This window comes from Rhea americana, unplaced genomic scaffold (genome assembly GCF_003343005.1).
Source record: "Rhea americana isolate MKP2758 unplaced genomic scaffold, rheAme1 scaffold_19, whole genome shotgun sequence".
NCBI lineage: Eukaryota > Metazoa > Chordata > Aves > Rheiformes > Rheidae > Rhea > Rhea americana.
Genome location: NW_028186038.1, coordinates 5,683,873 through 5,708,217, shown reverse-complemented (window position 1 = coordinate 5,708,217; position 24,345 = coordinate 5,683,873). Strand labels below are relative to the sequence as shown.

The 24,345-nt window shown below is 39.9% G+C and overlaps 1 protein-coding gene across 1 annotated transcript in view; it reads left to right on the top strand.

Moving 5' to 3' along the window:
- Positions 1-2,209, top strand: part of SLC6A11 (solute carrier family 6 member 11) — a 98,525-nt gene extending 96,316 nt beyond the window's left edge. Inside the window, exons 13-14 of the mRNA XM_085302582.1 lie at positions 945-1,115; positions 2,057-2,209. Of these exons, the coding sequence (XP_085158708.1) occupies positions 945-1,115; positions 2,057-2,209 (324 nt within the window). The remainder of the gene's footprint in view (positions 1-944; positions 1,116-2,056) is intronic.
- Positions 2,210-24,345: the final 22,136 nt, after the last annotated feature.

Genomic DNA, 24,345 nt, shown 5'->3' with positions numbered 1-24,345 from the left:
GTCAAAGGCACATCTCGTATGCAAGAAGGAGAGATCTGAATTTGCCTTACCAGAAGCTGGCAGTACTAGTAGCAGTACAGAGTGAGCAGTGCACGCTCCAGCAATCAGTTGTGGCTGTGTTACAGAGACAAAATTACAAGAAGTGCACAAGTAAATTGTAGCCCATAAATTTTACCCACAAGTCCTCAAGGATTAGATACTAAAACTTCCAGTTGTCCAATGTGTAAATGATAGCAAGGTACAAAAGCAGAGATACTGGGGCACCTGGAGATCCAGGCACCCTTGAGCTCTGCCACTGATGTGTTTGAAAACTTGGGAAAAATTTGTGACTTCTACTTTCCCCAACACTGAAATGAAATTAATATCACTTGTTGTTGTACAGTGTTTTCATCACTTTTGAGTAAGTGTAGTAAGCTGTAACCTTTTCTATACTACATAAATTTAAATGATACAAACTGCTTAATTAGACACTTGTCAAATTTAGACAGATATATTTTAGCTTTTGTTAGGATGAAAGATTTGGCATGCAGAACTGCAGATACAGACAGTGGATTAAGGCAGCTTTGAAAATTTTGTCTTTCCTTTCTCATAGTGACAGGTTGGAGAGTACCCAGCTTGTGTCACCTCATCACAGCTGACTCCATAACAAAACTTAATCCTTGCCACCCAGGTACAGTTTGCCATCAAAGTGCAGGTTCTGTTGTCATTGAGAGGTAAACAGGATTTAAACTTGAAAGATGGTTCATTTCTGTGGCAGGAACTGTACTGTGACATGTTATTTCAGCTGGACATAAAAGAGGATATTGTGTTTTTTTTTCTCTGACTTCAAAGCTTACCACTACTTTCCATCTTTAGGGAGACTGGCCTATGCTAATTAATCATTCTCCTATTACATAGACAGTGTTGTTTCAAATACTGCTAATGCATTTCTCTGTTTATTTCAGGGAATCTTCATCTTTTTCCTGGTGAAATACAAGCCTTTGAAATATAATAATATATATACGTACCCTGACTGGGGCTATGGCATAGGGTGGATGATGGCTCTCTCTTCCATGATCTGTATCCCCTTGTGGATCTGCATTAAGCTGTGGAAGGCAGAAGGCACTTTTATAGAGGTGAGATATATTTTCAGATTCAGGATACTGAAAAAAGAAGTGGGAAGGCAGTATGAATCCACCTACAGGAGATTAAGCACAGTTTAATCAAAAAAAAGCAAAGCTCCTCTTCTAAGGTAGGATCCACATACCTGTTCCAGTGGTATTTGAATCACACCTGGGCGCAGGCCTTTCAGTTACTGGTGGATTTTCTGCCATGAGCTGGATACGATTTTCATGATTACAGTTATCTGAGAGAGAAGTAGATGGAAAAAGGCAAAATGAAGTGTCCATAATACAGTTTTCTACAAATCCCAACATTCAGTATTCCCTTAATGTTCCCCTCAATCTTAATCCATCTCTACAAGGAAACAGCACTTGTTTGAAGAACCTTGTTTTACACTGCCTTGTTGACTGAAGCACTGCAGACATCTCACTCTCTGTTCTAGGCAGTAGGGAGCTTCCCAGGCAGCCAACTTTCTGCAACATCACTGCTCCCCGAGCTGTAAGCGGCAACACTGATACTGATGTTATTTCTAGAGAAAAGAAAGTTCTCAGTTGAACATACACATATTTTTATTTTATTCTTTATTGTAGCTTAACACGCCTTGGCAGACTCCAGTGTATTTCTTTTCTTCAGTGCATATACTTTGACTGTATGATGAGAAACCCATATACCAGGACTTAACTGGAGCATTGTGCAGAGTTACTTCATGGAAGTAGATGCTACTCTAAATCAGTATAAAAAATACACTTTGACTTTGTCTTCCTCTTCATTCTCTAGCCTTTGGTCTGGTGTGATGTGAAACAAACAGTGTGACCTGCGGTTTTATTGATGGAAATAACAGGGAAATGGGACAGACGGAATGAAGGAGAAGACAATTTTGCAGTCAATCTGTGTAAGAAATGTCTGTCTGTGAGCAAGAAAAAGATAATGATTTCCACTTTCTCGAATTTTCTAGAAATTCAGGAAGTTGATTACACCTAGCTCAGATCTGAAAATGAGAGGGAAACTTGGAGGAGGAGYCTACATTGCGGCAATAAACGACTGCGATGCCAAACTGAAAGGAGATGGCACCATTTCAGCCATTACAGAAAAGGAGACACATTTCTGAAAGAACTATTTTTTTTTTTGTATAAATAAATAAATTCACTTAATTATAGAGGCTGGCTTGTTTTGCACAAAATTTTATTAACCAGTTAATTTTGAAGTGAACATTGTATACTTGTTTAAAAGTGATTTTTTAAATAACTATACAAATAATGATTATGTAAAACAAAAAGTATTGTATGGTATGTTAGTGAAGACTTCTTGTAATATGGTGATTTCAGTAAGTGTTTTTTTAGAAGTTAGAGGGACCTGTATAATGTGTTGTAAAACTTTTCTACTGAGATTTTTGGCAGGTGTGATGTTATATAGATATATGCATTCTAACCTGTAAGCATTTTGGACCATTTCAGCTTTTAATGTATGTATATAAAGGGGACCAGAATGTCCTTTTGTTTATATTGGATGAAATCATGGAGGGGAGAGAGGGGATCACTTGTAGCTGCTGCTAAATATCACTGGCTTTTGCATCAGGCTGTGAGTGATTCGGCCTTTCACCTGGGCTAGGGCAGCTGCAAGACTTTTACATCTAGCAAAGCTCTTTTTTCAGGGCAAGTTCTGTGAAGCTGACAGAAAGTATCACCTCAGCTGATACTATCACCTTCCTGCCATCTGCTTCCAGCAGCTCTAAAAATGTGGTGGAATGGGCCCACTTCTGAGTCACTGTTTTTCTGGAGATGGGATAGGGAATTTTTTTAAGAGCTATGAATTTTACAGTTCTTGTTAAGTTAATGGTCTCTAATACTGCTTCAAGAGACCTCTGAAGCATTTTCTTTGATCTCTGGGTGGCCAGTGCTTCATTTTGTTTTTTTCCTATCCCCTCAAGTAAAATCTGTTTKTCTACGGTTATACAACAGGAGGAGACTGAGGTTACTTTATGGATGTGGAGATGTTTTGAGGAAGAGAAGAACAGATACAGAGCTCTGCAAATACCCTCGCCTGTCTGTCTCTTCCTCTGCCTGTTGCCAGTCTATCTACTTATTTTATTCCCTTCAAAAGCAATCAAGGATCTTGTAATGACAATATGTAGCATTAATGATGTGGCTTTTTTCATCCCCAAGGTACTTTCTAGAAATGCTCAGATGAGGCACTAATTCTTCTACCTTGAATGGTAAACAGACTTGCACTGAAGTCAGAACAGGAGTTTATTTGGTGGAAGCCCGGAGGAGTAGCTCCTTAGGCTCTACAAGGTTTCCAGGAAGTAAACTATGTATTGTGCAGATGAAGGAATTGAGACAGATGTTATGACTTTACTGTTTCTACAAAGGGAGCAGTATTGGTTTTTGATATCAACATTGTTCATTCCATTAGTTGTATAAACTGACTCCGATTTCAAACAGAATTTAAATCTGTTGGAAGGTCAGAACTATGAGGTATCCAAATGCTGGTTCCAGGATCAAAATCTCTAGCCTATTACTTGTTGTCTTTTCTTTTGTAAATACTGCAAGTACTGTGTTATCTGTTCTGAGCAATCAGTATTTTTTTGTCCTCCACTTCCCATCCCCTCCTCAAACTGTAATGGTATGTTTTTTATGTAATAGTTGTGTGAGAAACCTGTGGAGGAGCAATGTACTGTATTACACATTGTTTGATGAGACAGAAACAGCAGCATAAGAGAGCTCAGAAGCAGTATCATAACATCCTCCCCTACCTGCAAGGATGAATTCCACATCACCTGAGCCTAGATCTCAGCATCTGGAGTTAGGAGAAACACAAGTGGTACATACCCTGCTGGCCTTCCGGCCGGAGGAGTAAAGCTCGCCAGAAGTCACAAAGTGTATCTTAGTATCACACAGAACTGTTTATGTAGCGAGCATTTCATTGTGATTTTATGGTATCAGAATTACCTCCTATGAAAGCATCTTCGGTAGAATCACTTCGTCTCAAGACAGATTCTTCAATCTAATTATTTCATTTTACCTGATCTTTTATTTTTGGTGTGGTAGAGTGGAAGTCTGAGAGAGAAAACTTCTCTACCACACCTCTGTTTCAAATGTTTTAAGTGCAGCTTGATTTTTAATGTCTCGATCATTATGTACTTAGAAAAGGACATTTTGAAAATGTAAATATAAAGCCTGGCTTTACAGAGGGCAGAGTCACTTTCTGGTCAGTGCTGGGTCCCTCCAAAGAGGTCTCCAGCTTGGCATCCAGAACTGGAGGTTACTGCTGAAAATCACAGTCACACTGGAACACCATGCATTTGGAAAAGAAATATTGCCAGAATTGRGACTGCAGATTGAGTTAACATACCTACAGAAAATACAATGAAGCAGCTGCAATCTACATACTGACATTGATAAAAGGCCCTCTCCAAAATTCAGAAATCAACGTTTTTGGAATTTCCCGTGAGTCATAAATATTTCCAATCCAGTGCCCCTTTTCAGTCTTTCTCTCGGCCCAGCAAAGTTGCAGAACCACGGCCCCAAAGCCTACAGATCTCGTATGGACCTTGGGATGGAGTCTCTTTCCTCCTCCTCCCTCTACACGTTTTCTAGTCAATGAAGGGTGCGCAAATGTAGATCTACTATTAGGTTACGCTTCACCTTAGCCTTCATTACAATGAAGTTATCTTCAGGAATGTCCTCGTGAATGTTCATAGTAAAATGTACCAGTAGGTGCAACCCATACCTCCCCGAGCCACCCATTAGAAACAAAATGAAAATACCAGACAAGTCAAGATTGCCCTGACAATCCTGACACTCATTGCTGTAGCATTAAAAAAAAAAAAAAAAAAAAAGGAGTTGTGCATTTTAGCTTGTCAATGTGCTTTGGACTGCTGTACTCATCCAGGTATCTCCACAGGAACGATGTACTTTGTATGGAACATGCTTCCTATTCTGCTGCTATGAACCATTTCACCAGTAGCTTTATACACATACATAACTTTGGCATGGTCTAAAGCATTGTAACGCATTACTGATGTGCTGTGCTTGTAAATGTGTGCATTTAATATATGCCTTTAACACTTTACTGATTTTTTAAAAATATTTGTGTGTGTGTGTGTGGGGGGGGGAGGGATGTGGTGGGAGGGCAAATTTCCTAATAGTATTTTTTTTTTTTGAAACAATGTGAAGGATAAAATGTGAAAAACAATTATATCATGATTTTTTTTTACACTGTAGAAACAATATTGCCCTTTTCTGAAGTATCTCCAGCACTATTAAAAAGTAAAACAATAAAGATGAACAACCACAAAGGTTTATGTAACATTTTGCACAAAGAAAGATTCTGTTTAGTTTTTAAGGGCACAAGATTTTGTCTGCTTACTCATTTTTAAAAATTAAAGGAAATGGGCAAAACTTGTTCCGTGTATTTTAGTTTGTCAGTGTATTTTACATGGCCTCACCTAATCATCACAGCTTCCCTCTTAGGGCAGATGCATGTCCCTCACTTTATAAATGGGGCATTGAGAAACAAGAAGAGATTAAGCAACTTGTTTGAGGACGTCCAGTACATCTGTGGCYGAAACAACGTAAAGACTCCTGAGCTTAGGGCAGAATGGTTGCTGGTTCCTAACATAAATCCATGTTGCCATGGGAAAGGGGAGACCTTCTTCTGCCCCTCCCCTCCTTCCCCTCTTCTGGGCCTGGTTTGTGTTGCCACAAGCATTAGTAGAGCTCTGCAGCCAGCCAGCTCAGGAACTGGTCTGGCTGAAACCCAGCCCGACAAAAACGTGGTTGGTTTCCAGTAATCCCAGTCTACAACCTGGCCATACAAATGCTCTTGCTGAAGGGAGGCATTGCAGGAAGACAGAATTACATCTCCAGCTGCTGCATACTTTATCCTGGATTAAAATAACCTTGTATCCACCGCCTCAGTCACAGGCCAGTGCTCCGTCCCTTTGATCAKCCTCGGTACTATGATTCTGTGCTTTTATACTCTTCTTTCTTATGTCACTGGCCTTTGTGCAGGGAAAAATGCTTGTTTTAGTATGATGTGCCATACCGATGACAAATTCTGATACTCTACCCTGAGGCACCCTATTATACGTAGCCTGACACACAGGAAATGAAGCTTTTCTTTTTTTAAAGACTGTTTCTCCTCTTGATTAATGAAGCATAGTCGTAATAAGGAAAATGCGCTATGGATTTTGACAGAGCCTTCCAACCCTTTTCCGAGGGTTGATGTCCTTGGAACTGCAGCCCCTGGCAGCCCTGGGATCCAGCCAGGCAGCGTGGCAAGAAGTTAGGTTCTCAGCCCCATCTTGCAACTAAATATTGAGTAAATCTGAACACACTGGGAAATTTGTTTTAAGATGACGATTCCCCATTCAGAGGCATACCTGTACTTCATGGTCAGCTGCAGTGCAACAGCAAATCTTGTGAAGACTTCTAAAAACAATTTCTGACTGGATCACTCCTGGTGGATTACGGAAGCTTCCACTTGCATGCTTGGTTGGAGGACAATGTGAAAATTCACACATAAAAAGACAAATAGAGAAAGTTGGCTGAGATTTGGGTGCTGATTTGAAGCAAGAATTTGAGGAAAGACTTAGAGACCTCCTTTTCTTAAATATTTTAATTTTAAAAAGATCAGATTTATTTTTTTTTTTACTTTTGGTCTCTAGGAAGTGCAACCATCCTCAGCCCTGTCCTACACTCCATCAACTTATCCTGAACTCCAGTCATATCCACTTCCTTGCTGAGTGGCCACTGACTGCAGCAAGCTCTTTTGGGGCTTTCAAGCTAGTTTTCTACACCTGCCCTCCTTGGTTGCCTTGATTATCACCTGTGTTTGTCTAGCCWGCAAAAAGCATGGCTTTGAGTGATTGTTACTGCCAAAAAACAGAACCCCAAATGTCACACATATATTGCCAAAAGGGGAAAGAAAAATAATCTTTGAATGATCCTAGAAATGTTCTTGCCAATAATACTTGCTAGTGCTGTTACAACACATGCTAGAAACCTGAACCAGGCCCCTGTTTCTCACAAGTTGTTACTGTCACAGCTGATGGAGAGGATCCTTCTGCAGGATGATGAGACCCACCGCTTTTCAAAAGGTGCTTGCTGATCTGGTATTTCAGTTAATCAAGAAGGCAAGTGTAAAGACAGTCAGGACTTCCTTGCTATAAAAGGTTGGTGACAATATATCAAGATATACGTTCTCTGAACTGTAGCTTGCTACTGATGTAGTCAGCCAGCCAACAGCATAATCTATTCCCAGGACTTTGGCACAGCAGCTTTTCTTAATGTTACTGCAAAATGTCTTGTAAGAAATGCTGAGAGCTCCAGCTGTTCTATTTTTATTCAAATAAAGACACCCACTTATTTCTCATACCATACACAGATGAATCATTCTGCTCTTCTTCCCAAAAGGCCAAAAACTGTCTGCCATCAAGGCACACACTGTGCTCAGAACAGCAAGCTAGAGCTATTCAGGCAGATGGTCCAGGGCCAGTTCTCAGCTGGGTTCCACCACTGCCACGCAGTTCAGCTCTGCTCTAATCAGCACCCACTGTTGCCAAACCTGGCACCCTCTGAATCACGCACAGGTGTAAGCGAGGGTAGAATTGGTCAAGACAACACAAAACATGTTAAAATGGACACAGTCAAGAACCTGTAGTGCTTGTACCATCAAAAGCTGTGYCCACTTGGAAAATGAATGATGTGGTTTATTTGTAAGTGGCAGGAGTTGTCAGGGCTAGTTTTGTATTTACATCCTTCCACCTGTGAATCAGCGCAATTGGTCTTGTCAGCAGGAACCTGCTCAGCTGGGTGACTGGTGGCTGCTGCTGCAGTGCCCCGCTTTGTGCCTGTTCAGGCAGGCTTGGCAAAGCAYAGTGGTTCTTTCTAATCAAACTCTACTTACAGTTCCTTGCCCCCACTTTAATTTGGAGGAATACGTGTATAAACTTCAACAAAAACACACCCAGGAATTCTTGGGGTTTTTTTGTCTTTTTCATTTTCCTGTAGAATCAGTTTTGTTTGTGTTAAAAGACCGGTAAATACTGCAAGCCAAATAATGAATTATCAGGTCAGTAAATGGAAATCGAGAGGAAAAATAAGCTGTCAAGGGAAACAAAGGACAGGCAATCTCTTTGTGTTGTTTGCAGTGAGGAAAGCACACTGCATTAAAAAAAGATATTTAAATCAGCTTTTAATTTTAACAGTTCTACAGACTTTATCCAGAAAACTTGTTTGTCAAGCTTCTTCCTTGGGCTTTCTGGAAAACTTCCTGGGTCCTTTTAGCCCAGACTCCTTCTCTTCCCCAAGTTTTATGACTTGCTACTCTAGTGTGGCCACCACTTTTCTCCTTCTGCTTGTGTATATCTGTACTTCAATGCAATTGAGAGTATGGTCCCAGCCTCTGCAGCAGGAGGAGGAAGTGGTGGTGTTGGGGGCTACCAGCTACTTGAATTAATTAACTATAAGTAATAGCAGATGAAAGTCATGTTTGGGGAAGGAARGTGATATAGGAGAAGAAGGAGGAGACATTTTGGGAAGCAGATGAAAAGGAGTATCATGAAAATGTTCCTAAAGCTGGCTGTTGGTCTCTACACCTCTTTTGTCTCAGAAGCTGATGCCAAAAATGTGGCCTCATCTACCACTAGACTCCTTCCTCCAGGACACAATGCGTAGGAGGTGTGGGGTAGGTAAGAGAGCTTCATTTGAACTAGTTTTCCAGCATTGTAATTTCTGGAGTTTGTAATATTTTTCTGTAGGTCTGAATGGTTAGGGTTAGGGGTTGTTGTGTTGGAGGTTTTTGTATACCAGTGATCTGATGGAAAAAACTGTTGGGGGACTTATACTAACAGGATATTCAGGTCATTCCTCCTTATTTTTTCCTCCATCAAACCCAAGTTCCACCAGTTCTTGCATTATCCATCCTTCCCACATGCAGTTCAAATTGTAAGCAAGCTCTGTGTATTACAAGGACCTCACCTGTTGCCAGTTAAAAAACTCTTAATTATTCAGTCATTCTGGTAAGCTGACCTAAAATTCTTTAAAGTCAAGGTCTGGTGAAGCCAAGCTTTTCTCTTTTTAGCAAAAGGAGTTTAATTTTCTTGTGGTTTTGCAGAGTTTGTGGCTTGAGTATTTAAAAAAAAATGCTGTAATGGACAGTTCTGTACTGGAAACTATTAATTCTTTTTCAGGAAATAATATGCAAGTAGAATGGAATAAAAACTAGAGTGGAAGTGTAGTTTTGAGGGTAGCAGACTTGCCAAACTACACCTCAGGATTGATTAACGTGAAGCTAGTGTGCTGTGTTCATGAACTAACAAAACTTTCTGGGCAATACTTAAACTCAGTGAAGCTAGTGTTTTGCATACTGGAACGTGGCTTTCTTGCAGCAGCTACCAATTCCTCATTTAAAAGCAGCCGGCTGAAAGAAAGCAAATAGATCTGGACTTATAACCTCTTAGCACGGAAGTAATGAAGGAAATCCTGGGCATAAAATTGTGCTTCTCTCAGCTGAAAGTTTCATTAGAATGGAAATTGGGAAAGCAGCTTATGCTGCTTGCAGCCTCTTCACTGCACTATGTAATGATGCAGATGTAGAGAAGTCCTGCTGGAAAGGTTTGATGTGTCAAGGCAGTTCATATATCAGTAACTGCAGCCTTGGCTGCAAGATGCTCCAGATAGCTTTTAACAGCGCTTCCATGGTAGAGTGGGGACATCTTTTGGTTGGAGTTGGTCTAATCCTGATGACTAYGTAATCATATATAGTAAACATCTCCTTATCCATCATCTGCAGCAATCAAGCGGAGGTCAACTCTGTCACCAGCTCCTCCTAGTTCTTTACACATTCTTTGCACATGGTATATTGGCCCTGAGCAAAATGCAGTTTGAGCTGAATAGATTTGCAAGTCCTTTCTCCAGTTCCACCTTGTTTTGATGCACAGTTCTGAGTCTTTCTCTCAAAAGACATGGTTGCTRTATCATTAGGTGGCAGCACATGCCAGCACAAGGTCACTCCGTAGCTCAGCAACTAAACTAGTGGACATGGAGCCAGAGATCTTTCCGTAGATGCTAAATTGCATGCAAGACTGCACTTACATTCTTTAAAGAGCGTAAGAAATTCTCTCTCTCTCTCTCTCTCCTTTTTTTTTAAAATCAAGCATCCCCGAAAGGTTCAGGCTGAAGCTGCCACTGCTGTGTTAAAGAGTTGTTTTCAGCGCAACAGCAATGATATGTGCATTTAAAATAATGGAAAATAATGTGTGGCATAAGGACAAAAAAAAACCCAACCAAACAAAAAAAAACAACCCACAACCCGTATCTGTGGAAAAGAGAAGGTGGATGTGCACAATAATGAATTTTTGTCAGCGCCCAAGAGAGGCAGTACTGCTATGTCTTCTCTTAAACTGGTGCTGTGATTTTCTCCCAAAAAGATTCTTTCATCAGGATTTCTCTGGAGCAGTAAAAAAAAAAATCAAAAAAAGTAATTTCTTCTCTAAATAAAGAAGGCAAGAAAAGAAAATACAGGTGTTTCACGCTCTGCACCCAACAGACCAAATATCAAGCAGAAATTAGTCAGCGGAAAGCAGCACTGTTTTTTTCATGTGAGGAAATATTACCAATATGATTACTCTCAAGTGTTTCTGCTCTTACCTGTATCTGAGAGATAGTCTAGATAAAAATAAAGCTCACCCTCATCTTTGTTTTCGGTGTGTAACTCTCACCATTTACCTTGTGAAACCACAGTGGTTGTATCATGTTCTAGATCAATGAGGAGGCATTTGTAACTGCTCGTGATGTGACAGGTACTGCAAAAAGCTGCAGTCGTTATTGCAGAAGCAGTGAGATATCTGGTATTTCCTTACTGGCCTTCACTGAAGGTACCTTTTTCAAAGAATACTGCCAAAGGTTACTAGCTTGTACGTCTGTTCATACCTGAAATGCAGGTGTCAGCTGGCAATGTTAACCAGTGTTAGCTCCTGCAGAGTATTTCTTTACTTCCTCAAAACCTTTGCTGCCAAAAAGTCAAAAATATTATGTGTAGAGATGACGTAACTATTTGTAGTGCTCAAAAATTCTCATCTTTGTACTGAATATAAAACAGAAGGAATTCATTGCATCCTATGTGTATGTGGTTTTACCTCAAAGCATTTTCTGGGTTCAGGGTTGCATGTATCCATGTGGGCCCTCGTGCATACTGATAATCTCTCTCTACAGAAGTTCCCCAGCATTGCAGGACCACAGCTTTCTGGTTAGTAGTTGAAACAATACAATTTTATGCTTTTTTTTTTCTTTAACTCACATTATTTGTGCTGTCTGATTCCTGGCAAATCTTCCTGAAGGACATCTTGTAAGATACAATCTCCCAAGAACACAGGTGAAAGTCTCCACTGTCAGCTGGTCTCACCAATGAACTGGTTCCTCGGTGCTTCATTGAGTGTCTGGGACTCAGAGAGAATTGCTAGTTGAAACAAACCTCTAGAAACTCCTACTTGATTAATATAGGGTAATCATTAATACTTATTAACAAAGTTTTGTATATAAATGTAAAAATACAGGATGTACTGGATAAGCAGCAGTCAAAGGAAAATGGGGACAGGGTATGTACATGTATTTAACTGTGTGTGTGTGTGTGCCTGTGTAAGTATATAAAGCAGAGCCTTCAGTATCTCCACATATTCTTTGTAAACAGACATGTAAAGCAGCTGGCCAAAAGAAAAGAAAAGATCAGCACAGCCCAGTACAGCACTGGGGACTGCCCTAGGAAATTTACAGCTAGGAGCGACTCTTGGGCCTTTAGCTGAAAGACCACAGAAGTCAGTGTAAGGTCCCTCATTAAAGCAGCTAGGCAACTAGACCTTTGGTGGCCTCCCGAGATGCTTCAGCTTTAATTTATCCGAGTCCTCTTTGAAACAGCTGGTTAAAAACTGAGCCTGGGCTTTGTCCTTGGGATTCTGCGGTTCCTCAGATTAGCTGCGCTGCATAACTTAAGTTCCTGTCAGTATCAGCTGAAACTGCTCTTCAACTTTTCCCCTCCYTAAAATAATTCCTTGATAATGTTTCCAAATGTAATCTCGGGTTGGAGCATCTTCAAATAATCTGAATTCTTTTGTCACTTCTGATGAGGATTTTTCTTTTTCAGACATAAATAAACATGTATTCCTTACAAATTTCACATGAAAAGGTAATTACAGTGCAGTTTTGAATAAAAAGCCTGATTTGCAATCATAAGGAGGCCTTCCTTCCATTACTGCTAATAAACAACTGTAAAAGATCGTGACTATTTATGGCTCCAAATTTACCCTGCCTTTCTCTTGACAAGCCTGCACATTGACTCTGACATGCAGACTGACAGCTTTATGGCATTTTGGAGAGTTTCAACTGCACTAAGTATGTGGCACTATTTATTTTAGTACCCCCAATCCCACAGCAGCCACTGACTCACAAGAAAGAGCTAAGAGCAATATTTGGCATTTGTTTCCTGTGCAGTACAATTTGCCTGGTTCATTAACCTTCTTTATGTAGATGTAAATTCCGAGTCTGACATGGTTATTTTTGGGGCCTATGTCAAAACTAGATTTGTCTAAGTCTGAGCAGCATTTGCTTTTGAAAAGTACAAAAATTGCTGCAGCAATTTTGTATCTCCTAAAGCACATTTTGTATTGTATGTTAAGCTATGTTTATGTTGTAAATTCAAATCTCTAATGCTATTAAACTGACTTGCACAGGAAAAGCAGGTGACAAAGGACAGTGTATAAAGCACCAGCTGTATGACATTATCCTGTGTCTGTTTTACCAGATACATTTTCTTTCTGCTTACACAACACAACATTAGTGCAGACTGATGGAAGCTGAACGTAAGTTCTGCTGCCACTTGTAGACAGACTGGGTTGGTTCTATTCATGCAAGCGTATATAGAGAAACAGGGAGAGAGACAAGTACAGTCTCTTGTACTCCTATGAGACAAAAATATATACTAAAAARCAAGGCTATTATGTGTCTATATTTTTGTATATATAGGGAGAACACTTCTGCTACAGATTCCCTGGGTGACCCTGACACAAAACAGCAGCCTTCTTCTGCCGCAGTAAGAAAATTCACACAGAACCCCATAACTATCCTGAAATTGCTGGATATTGCACAGTTCTTTATTTAGGATACACTCGGGCCTCTTTTAATTCATATAAGAAGGGTTTTGTGGGCCTTAAGTCTGGATGCTGAATGCATGGTGCTAGCTGCAAATGTGCTGAAAGCCACAGTGTTTTCCACAGAAGTCAATGCTGGGGTAAGGGTCTGCCCATCGGGTCATGCTCTGGCACAAAAGCTTGGTTTGTGTTGGATTTATGACTTTTTGGTAAGACATTCATCCATAGCTGGAGTCTGTTTGCTACCTGTTAACATGCAATTTTTTTTTAATTATTCTAAATGCATCAATTTTATGGTCAGAAGGAACCAATGGTCTGACCTCCCGTCTAAGGCTTAGAATATCATTCAGGAGCTTCCAAGTGAAACCCACTAATACGTGGTTAAAATGGTAGCTTCCTGTATTAGATGTGTAAATCTGCCCGTGTCTTTATTTGACCAACTATAAAAGAAATGAGCAGTATTTTTACTGCATCTTCTGCCCACAAACAGATGCTGCAGAAATTAGTTACTGCTCCCAAAATCAGGAAAAGTTCTGAGAAGAAGAGGGGGGAATTTTTAAGCTGACATCAGACCAAAAACTGAATTGCCACAGTTAATGGGGAGAGGCAGGTACCTCCTAAGAGCAATCTGAAACCTTAGGAAGGTGTGGGCATCTTTCTACTGGCTATAGAGGTTAAGTGCCTACAACCCAGTAATACTAATCCATGCTATTCTCTGAATATGGTATTGGTCGTTACAGAAAGTGACCTTTCTCCATTTCCCAAACTTAAGTATTCAGTGTTAAAAAAGAAAAGCTATATGGCTGGTATTGCTTGCATCTGTTAAAGCTTCTTCCTTTCACTGAGACAGCATAGATATTTCAGAGGGAAATTTTGGTAGCAGCATGTTGAGGCACTCTGTTTCGTAAAGACTAGCCTTGAAATATGCTTTTTAGACTGGAGCCAAGTTTAAGACTTCACTTGGATTTGGACACCCTATTGCTTGGTTAGTGGCTTGTCTTCAAAATCACGTGCAGAGGCCTTGAAGAGTGCATGCTTATCATGAATATTTACATAAATGTTTAAACAATGGACAAATACTTAGAGAATACCTGATATGCAGCCACAAGTGGAAGTACCTGCTGGATATACAACCATTTGCAGATACAAGTGCTTTAAAATCAAGCAGCTTCTTGCTGTTTGGTTCCCTTTCCTCTTCTCCACTCTCTGCTATGTTCACCAGGAGGAAGGACAGAGTAGTGCACTCTAGCAGATCACTTCTGCAAAGCTTCTGCTGCCTTTGAGACCTTATCTCAGTGCAAGCTAGTTTTACCCACCCCCAATGTCCAGTCTGCATTCCATTTTGCGAAGAACAGTGTGGGAGGGGGAGAAAAGCATTCAAACAAACCAGGATACACCTCTGCCCCCATAATAACAACTGAGGCTATGTTCAGCAGATTTGTATTGCCATTCTTGTGGTTTAATTTAATTAAAGGAAATGCAGGCATAAAGGAGACGATTATGCAATGGAACAACTGGAGTGAGTCCTGTATCCTACCTTCTTTCTATTTTCTTAGTTTCACTCAAGTCACTGCACATATGGGGTGTTTAAACTCCTCCTATACTGATGGATCCTATGCTGAGAGTCTTAAAACATGAATTAAATTTGAAACAAAGACAGAATACCTTGGCCTATTTTGCAGTTGCTTTTCAGGGTCTTCTCCCACCAGTGCTGATAAAAGCTCTGTTTTTCCACTCCAGTGGTTTCCTACTTGGAARAGTTGAGGCTCAACACATGCAGCTTTCCGCCCGCCTGATGCACACTCATCTGGCCCAGGGCTCATCTCATATGCACACTGTTCCTCTCCTCCCCCTAAAAAAGAAATTGCATTAAGAATCAGCTCCTCAGTGACCTTGCTCTCAGGAGCACTGCACAGCTCAGCAGACCTATCAGTCCTCTGGTATGGTAGACTGAGTCTCCAGCTGCTGCCAAGGTGCAATTGGATTTGTTTCATCTCATTTTGTATCATGACCTTAAAGTTGGGCCCTTGCTCTAAGTTTAGGACACATTTTGGTTTCTCTAGCTGTTTGGCACCAGCATTTTCAAAGCAATTGCAGGTCAAGYTAAGAGGAAAAATGGAACCCGTAAGTTTAGGAAGAAAGTAGTATTCTCTGTATCTTCTCAAGAGAAAATACCAGTTTTTCTGACCTTTGTAACTAACAACATATGAAGTAAAAACACAGGATCACTTCTGCCTATCTCATATACTGAGTCAGATCCTCTCCTGGCTTTTTATGCCGTTCTGTGGACCACCAGTTTACACTGTTGAGGATCTGGACTCAGATGGATGTTCCCCATATCAAAGTAATATTTGTTCCCCAAACAACACGTATGCTGGACAGAGCTATCCTGCTGTATTAAAGAGAGTGAAATGAGCTGAGAAATTGGGAATGTTTGTCCTATATTCCATATATATCTCTTATATATCTTAGAAATATAAGCAAGCAGAAGAGCAGGCAATAGTTCAGGCTCTAACTAAAAAAGAAACTGGACCGAGGAGGGACGAACTGTTTGGGCTTTCTGACTTGTGGCTGGGCAATGGATGTCACAATTTGTGCAAGCTGAGCTTTTGGGGGTCTAGCCATCCGCCRCACTGTGCCAAATGATGATGATGTACGCTACAGGAATGCAGCATGGCCTGCGTTGTTTGATGTCTTTTTATCTCTTCTGTGTTATGATTATGGAAAAACTATTTTAGCCCATTCTGGGTAATACAACATAAACATTAATGAGCTTGTATATTTTTATGGCTGCAGTTCATACTCCCACCAATCCATCAGTCATTCAGAGCAAATTACACTGCAGAAAAATCCTTCTCCTTTGATTTAGTAATACGTTAATTTGTGTGAAATAATAGGAAACAGGCCTCCATTCTATACGCTGACCCTTACAAAAGCAAGAGAAGGAAAAGTACTATGTAAAACAATTATTATTTAGAGGGCCTGAAGTAATAGGTGCCTGATCGGTGTAGAGGTCTGCTTAGAGATGTTGTAACTTCCAGCAGCGGGTCCAGCTGTTTTTTTCCACAAATGCATCCATTCAGAAATTTTGTGAGATGACTATCCCAAAGCAGAGTTTGAAACAAATATGCTAGGACTTTCAGACTGGGATGCTAGATCCATATTCTTCTGAAGTCTTACGCATCTACAAAATCCATCATAAATTGCAGGGTTCTGGTCTTCTCATCACCCACAGGCCATTTATATAGGTACTTAAAAATCAATTTAAGTATACCACTTCAGGCATCCCAGTTTGAAGATTTCAGCTACTGAATTTCTTTCTAATCCCTAACTAAGTTACTTATAGGATCATGAAAGGCAGTATTTTTTAAAGCTGAAAGTGCACAAATATTGAGATTTATCTGCCATATACTGCCACAGGCAAGAGAACTTTGTGCCACTGGATGTCACTCTAACTGAGCTCAGAGTAGTATTTCAGTAGTACAAATCTCCACACTTCCATGACAAAATATAGTGAAAATCATATTAAACTCTGGACTCTTAGGAAAAGGAGAGTAAAACATGTTGCAATATTGGCTGTTCCATGAGGAAGCCATTGACCACTGCAGAGTTACATTTGGCAAAAGACAACTAAACTTCATTTCCTTTTGGGAAACAAATGAGAGGCCAAATCAGCACTGCTGCCATCATTTTGACTTTTTCAGGATATTTTTCCAGATCTTTGCTTTGTAAAAATGCAGGGTTATTTTGAGCAAAGAAGCAAAGCAAATATCATACTGTCTATTTTCGTCATGAGTCCATACATCTGTGCCTGTTTGGTCAAGAACTTCACCAGAGCCCAGGAAAGCTGAGTGTTCAAGTCCCACTAGAAGTCAYGAAGATCTAACCCTGTCCTCAACTTTATGGTTTTGAAAGAGCAATAGAAAGTTGCAGATAAGTAATCTGCCAAAAGGTAATTTAGCTCAGGGAGCAAGAAAGCTGCAGTGATGGGCTTCAAATACAAAACATTGCTATGAAGGAGGGACTCATCTGAGGAAAGAACAAGAAGCAATGGAGTTAAGTTGCTGCAAGGAGAACTTGAGTCACAAATCAGCAAGAACTATAAATTGGGACTGATTGCTACTAAYAGAGATAGACAAGCATCCTGTCTTTAGAGGAGACAGAGGAGCACAGAAGTATACCAGCAGAGACTTTCCATCACTGAAAGAGTGTAAGAACAACTTAAATGTATCTGTTTGAAATGATCCAGGTACAGTTGATCCTTCCTTGGGACACAGTGACACCTTGATCTCTACTGTCCTCATTTGTTGTGATGCTGCCAGGCTTCTCATTGTGGCTAACTTGCAAAAAATGCTGCCCATGCTCACTCTCACAAAGATTCTGCTAGTTCTCCCTACCTCTCCTCACCCCAGCAGAGACAAGAGAGACATCTTCTATCACCCTCTTACTCAGTATGGGAGAAAGGAGTCCTGAAATGTTCACAGAGGCTGCAGCCATTCCTTAAAATTTAAACGGGCTTACTGATTACTTTCTCCTAAACTATATCTGGTACCAAATACAAAGATTTTAAAAAATCCAGCAGATACTAAGGAAATATGAGCTACATAGCAAGGTGGATAATTTTCACACGTCATACTATAGAACAGAATGTCAAGGCACTGTCTAAAATTCTACCCACATAATTGACTGAGTCATACAACTTTTTCTCCTTTAACGTGAGCCCTACTGTAGATAGTTTTAGCATGTAGCAAGTTATGTCCTGGTACAGCTTGCCTGGTATAGCTTTATTTGGGTGGCTGTTCTTCATGAGCTTCTTTTTTTTCTTTCTTTCTTTCTTCTTCTTCTTTTTTTTTTTTTTTTTTTTTTTTTCTTAAGTAAAAATCTCAGAGAGATCATCCTGGAACTTGTAGTCTGGTGGAGTTTGTTTTTGTTTTTTAAAGCAGTGATAAAAAATGAAGGCATGGCAAGATTTGTATTAGTGATTCTTAAGTAATGTAAGCTTGTTTCACATGTACTGCCAAAGAGCAATTGGAAGGGATTTTTGTCAGGGAGGGAGGGATGCCATTAACGACCTGCAGTTGACTTAGTGGCTACGACTGAAAAGGTCTGAATTCCATTACCCAGCTCATCTCTGTGAAATCAATGAATGTTTCCCTGATGACACATAAATAGCTCAGCTCTTTTAATAAGTGTCAGAAAGCACACTCCATTTTCCCCATACGACTCTATATTATTCATTTATATGGGCAGAAAAATAGTCCTCTTTAGGCATTTCTAGGTTTTAAAAACCTCATTAATACAAAACGCAAGACAAAGATAGATTCCCTCTCCAGCTAGGCAAAACTCCCACCTCATATCTCTCCCCTACTGCATGGTACAAACTGTCATTGAAACTGGGACTTGCATGCTATTCTGAAAATATTCCAGCTGAGATATTTAATATCATTTCTCATCACTGAGACCTTGTCAGTTCATGGCCATGAGATGCCACTGAGAATAGGTATCTGATTCCATGTGGTAGTTCCTGCAAAAACGCCATTTATGCCCATTTAGGAGAACTGGATATGTTAGATTCAGAGGTTTGAGTTTAGGTGTGAACATGGCAAGAAAGGAATTTCTCTGAGAACAGTCAAGATGTGCACATAGCCTTCTTACGAACCACAGCAGAAACGTGCTTTGTGACTTGTAACTTTTATGTGAAATTACTTTCAGCCCAAGGTGGGGAGAAGTACAAAAATTTAACTTGGAAAGAATAAAAGGCTGTTGGCAAAACTCCTCCTGTGACAGAAACAGGCTTCACCTTCCTTCCCTCTGAACAGAGAAGTGCACAGCCTTTGCTATTTCTACAGCTGTTTGCTCAAGAGGGCTGCTAAGCCTTACCACACCCAACACCACCACTTCCCATACACTGTCTATTAAGGCATGCTTTGACAAGCTTCTCTTCATCACTCCCAAGGAGAATGCTGATTTAGAGATAAAGATCTTGCTCTSTTCTCTGTGCAACAGCTTCTTGTCACACTGTATATAGAGAAAAGGAAAGTTCATGCAAGCTAGTCCCCTTTTCTCCTTTCCATGTGACAGGCTGATGCCTTGGGGACTTTCAGAAACTGGACTGTTTCCTTGTTTTCTTACAGCACCACAGTGCTTCTTTAAGGCTGCAGTTGCCTGAAGAGAATTTGCTTTTTGCAAATCTAGAGCATCATCTAGAGTAAATAAGCTTGCAGAGTGAGTTGTCAGTACACTGACAAGTGCATCAAAAAGCAATATGGAACTGTCCTTTTGTTCAAATGTCAATGGCACTTTTTTCAGGGTGTCATAGTACTCTCTTCTGAACATTTAATTGCTAGAAAAAAACCATCAGTAGTGATAAATACAAGTTCTGGTGATGCAGTGGAGATACAAAGTGTATCTTTTTGCAGTGGATCCTCGTCTGTCTCGGTATTTTATAATCTTAGAAAACCTAGACACCACAGAGGTGTCCTGTTTTATTCAGAAAATAATGTTAGCCTCATTTAGCCATAAATCTATTAGAAATACCTTGCCTCACTTTGCTGGCTATAGGTATTAGAAAGATTCTTTCCTCCTTTCACTGCATCTCACCATAGTTTGATTAAAACAGTAGAAGAATTTCTCTAACAGAAAAGAGTTTGTAGCAGGTGGTTGTGGTCTATTTCAAGATACTTTGGTCGCTTTCTTGACTATTCTTGATTATCTCTTGAAGCTTGATTATACTGGCTGACGGTTCAGTGCATTTAACCACAAGTGTTAAAAACCACGGGTAGCTCAAACTAACGGTCACAAATAATGCTGTTACCAAGTTATCTGCTGAAAGCAGTAATGAAAGCTCTTGCTAGCAATCCTTCTAGAGCATGGGTCAACTGTTTTAGATTATTGCATCGCACTCGCCATGCAGAAATTTAAGGGGCAGAGGATGCTCACTGTGGGACATAGCTCTGCATGAAGTCTTAAAGACCCAGGACAAACGTGAGAGACAGCTTGTCTGAGGTTTGGTCTCCTCAGGTCAAGTCCACGCACATGACAGATGGCTGATTTGCTGCATCTGTTACAGTGGAACCTTCCCCCCCCCCCCAATGCACATCCCAACCTTCATTCTGTAGAACAGTAAATCAGGTCTATGCCAAGGTCCAACCTGACATACTCCTTAAATCAGTACTTGTTAGTTTACAAGATTTCTTTCTTGGCTTTTTCTAGATCATCTTTACTCTAGATCCTTCTTAAAGGGCTTGATGCAACTGGGCAGTGGTTGTCACTCATCTGCTTTTAAAGGAGGTAGCTCAGTTGCAAGTTTGGGGTGTTTAAGACACAAGCCAAGATTTTATATAGCTTCTTGTACAAGTTTTGTAACCTTACCTGATTCTTGAGCCTCTGCATGCCACCTCAACTCCCTCTAGGTTATTTTCAATAAGTATAAACCTGCCCTAAGTTGGGAGTCCAGATGTACCCAGGTAGGATCCATGGTCTCTATCCAGGGGGATAATGCTACTTTGTTCTTTAAGCAATGGATTTGCTCACTGTGCTAGCGGTGTCTGTCCTCATACATGCATGCATTTGGATAACTCTCATAAATCCTGATGTACGAATCTCCTAAAAGGAAATACGGGTGATGAGCAGTCAAGAAAGGCTTTCCACAGGAAATTTCTGGGATAAATTTATTCCTGTGATTCATGAAAATCTACTTAAGAGATTTTGTGAAAATCTTCCTTCTTAATCTAGCAGTATTCTTAAAGCAGAATGGTGAGATCATGCTTCTGGGCTAAGTATCATTTTATATCTGCAGTGAATTGTGAAATGTTTGCAACTGAGAGCTCTCCTGAATGCAGGTTAAACTACAAATGCCGGCCTCAGACCACTGCAGACGTTTGCAATTTTTTGTGAGAAATTTCATGTGGACCGAGATGTTGGTTGTGATTATTGTTACACTTTGTATTGTGATAAGGTCAGGAGTCCAGTCACAGCCATAGACCAAGAACCTTTTGTGGATAATGCTATACAAACAGAACAAAACTCTTCCAGGTTTGCACTGGGCTTGGGGGCTTTCTCTGCTTGGACCAGAGCTCTAGAAAAGGCTGGGGACTGTAAACTGCAGTATCTTTTGGTCAAGAGGAGATCATACGTGTGTGTGTGTGTGTGTGTGTGTGTGTATACACACACATATATATAACTTTAAAAATATATATATGTGTGTATATGTATGGGCATATATTAAAAATAATAGACAGACAGACATATATTGTCTGGATAGAAATGCAGTCATTTCCTACCATGCATTCATTTTCTTTCCCTTTAATGGCACTAGGACTGAAACCTCTCTTCTCCTTTTCTAATAAAATAAAAGTTTAATACCTCTTTCCTCAGGTTTGATACTGCTGATCCCCATTTGGGGTTAACATCTGCTCTACATCCACTCATGTCTCTGCGGATGCTTGAGTATCCCAGGATCAGCATTGTAGGAAGAATCTGTGCACTGTTCCCTGCAGATCTGTTCCTGAATGCCTGAAATCAATTCAGAGAGCAAGACTTTAKTATAATTTTTATTGCATGTTCCCATTTACTTATATTTTTGGATAAAAAGTTCACACAGCTCTTATTAGTGAGAGGTTGGCAAGCACGGATAGTATAGTGTGTGCTGCTTCAGAGTATAAATACTTCTTTTGGTAAAGTGTTTCCACATTGTTAACATTTCAAACTATAGCTGCTCCTCTTGATAAGGGTGCAGATTGTAGCCACCCTTCTTGCTTTTTTGAAGTCTATTGTGAGAACCTGGGGGGGGGAATAGTTAATTTACCACTCATCATGGTAAAACCTAGATTCTTAGTTTATTTCTCCTTCAAGTTGCCCAGTAGGAGCTTCTTTGCTGTGACAGATAAGGTGCCCTGAAGGTGCATTTGAAGCCCAGGATTTAGACCAATCTATAAACTTTAAGCTGTTGAAGGCAATCATTCCCTGAGACCAGCTGTTCCACCTGAGGAACATGCCTTTAAGCTCTCATGCTGGTGTGTTTTGATGTCTCTTCTCTTAGTACACTAGGYAGCTGTTGAACATGAACTTATATCAAAAAATGCTTAGCCAATCCCCTTCCCAAGATGGGAGTAATTCTTGTGGGATAATGTTTTGCTCAGGTGAAAGGATACTTGTTCAGTGTGAGCTCATTTGTCTCACAACCTCAAGTAATTAGGAGTTTGAGTTGGTACCACCCAGCACATTGACCTATGTTGCCACCAGTTCTGTCTTTTAACACCTTCTCCTTCACACTGATGCTCAATATACAGCTTCTTGCAGAAACCTTTGGTCTGTTACCCTGGGGTAGCACCAGGACGGTTCTACTGTATARACAATGACCTGCCTGGTCTTCACTGACAATACTTGAGGGGTTTCTTTCCACCTTATAGCAAATCTAGTAGCTTCCCATAAAAAGACTGATAAAATCATCCAGTGTGACCTGTACCTGGCATAAACCAGGTATTTCATACAGTGATTTTTGCAATGACTCCAATAACTTATATTATGCATTTATTTCAGAAAGATGGCTAGGCCAGATTAAAGGTCCCAAATGATAATGTATTTATTTCTTCCCTTGCAAAGCTATTCCAACAGTTGATTAGTCTGTTGCAGCTTTAGCGTATAAGGTAATATGATTGTGGCTATATTTCACAAGCTAATTATATTATAGGAAAGAACATTTATAGCACTTTAAAGTCATTTTCCAATAATATGATTTCTTTGCTATTTATAGTATTGATTTTTTTTTTCTTCAAATCATTGAGATGTCAAATTACAATTGACTTTATATTAAGGGACCTGCTGAGCCTTAGAGAAAGCTAACGCTGATCATTTTCCAGCAACAAATACTTTCATTTCATCCATACATCCCAACTCCACTACAGAATCCATCAAGAGCCATTCTGCCTGTATAAATGACTGTTACTGCTGCTGCAATATTCAAGCTACATAATGTGYCAAATGTGTGTCAGTTGCATGGAAAAGAGTAGCAAAAATCCTGATTTAGTACTTGAAAAGAAGCCAGTAATTTAATTGCTGCAGAAACGACAATTAGAAATCATTAACTGTTAATAATGTGTTTAGAAGACTTAAAAGCATTACTGATGGTGAACTATCATCTATCCAATTCGTCTACATGCTAGATAAGCTTTAAGGATTTATACAGCAAGATTCAAGGTGACATCAGAAAAACTAGGAGAAATATTTTTCTAATCCTGTATTTCCTCTCATTCACCTCAGTGTTTCCACTGGATTTGTAGTTGGAAAGATTCATTTTTCAAAAAATTCAAAGACTCATTTCCAAAGACTAACAAAGCAAGCCATTTACATAATATTTGCCTTTTATTCTGCACTTCTTTCTTGTATATTGATCCATCTCCATCTGTAACCTATACACCAAATCTTGAAACCACAAAATATGAACAATAGCAGTAGCCTTCACGGGGCAACTATATAGTCTCCTACATACTTAGCTGGCTACTAAATCTAGTGCTTTTCCCCCCGGAAATGAGCATCTAATGATAAGGCAGAAGAACTTTCCTGTCTATGTAACTAAAGTTTTAGTTGCAATAATTTTACAGGAATAGAAATGAAATCAGGAAAAAAATAAAACGATGTAAGTCACTGGGATTGGCTCTGTACTTTTCCAGATCTCCTCTTCACCAAATGACAGCCTACCCAGGAATTCTCTTCTGTGTAATCATGGCCATTCCCTTGAACTGAAGTACTTCTGTAATGCACCCACATCTGAACGCTGTATATTCTTATCTGCAAAGTAAACTTGCCTGTTCATGTTAGACAACCTTTTCGAGAACTAGGATGTACTACTAAATCTATTGTTAATAGTCAAGAAATAGTTGAGAAGATGCTTTGGATTTCTTCCCTACTCTTTACCTTCACTGCTTATTTCACTATATTTTTTTTCTCCATATAAAGAGAATTTAATGTGGTTAACATGTTCAACAAGCTTAAATCTCCTCTCTCTGCATATAAACATTCTGTCTATCTGAATTTCAGGACAGTTTCAAAAGTGTCATCTAAAAATGCCAAGAAAAATAAGTATATTTTGCTTTTGGCAT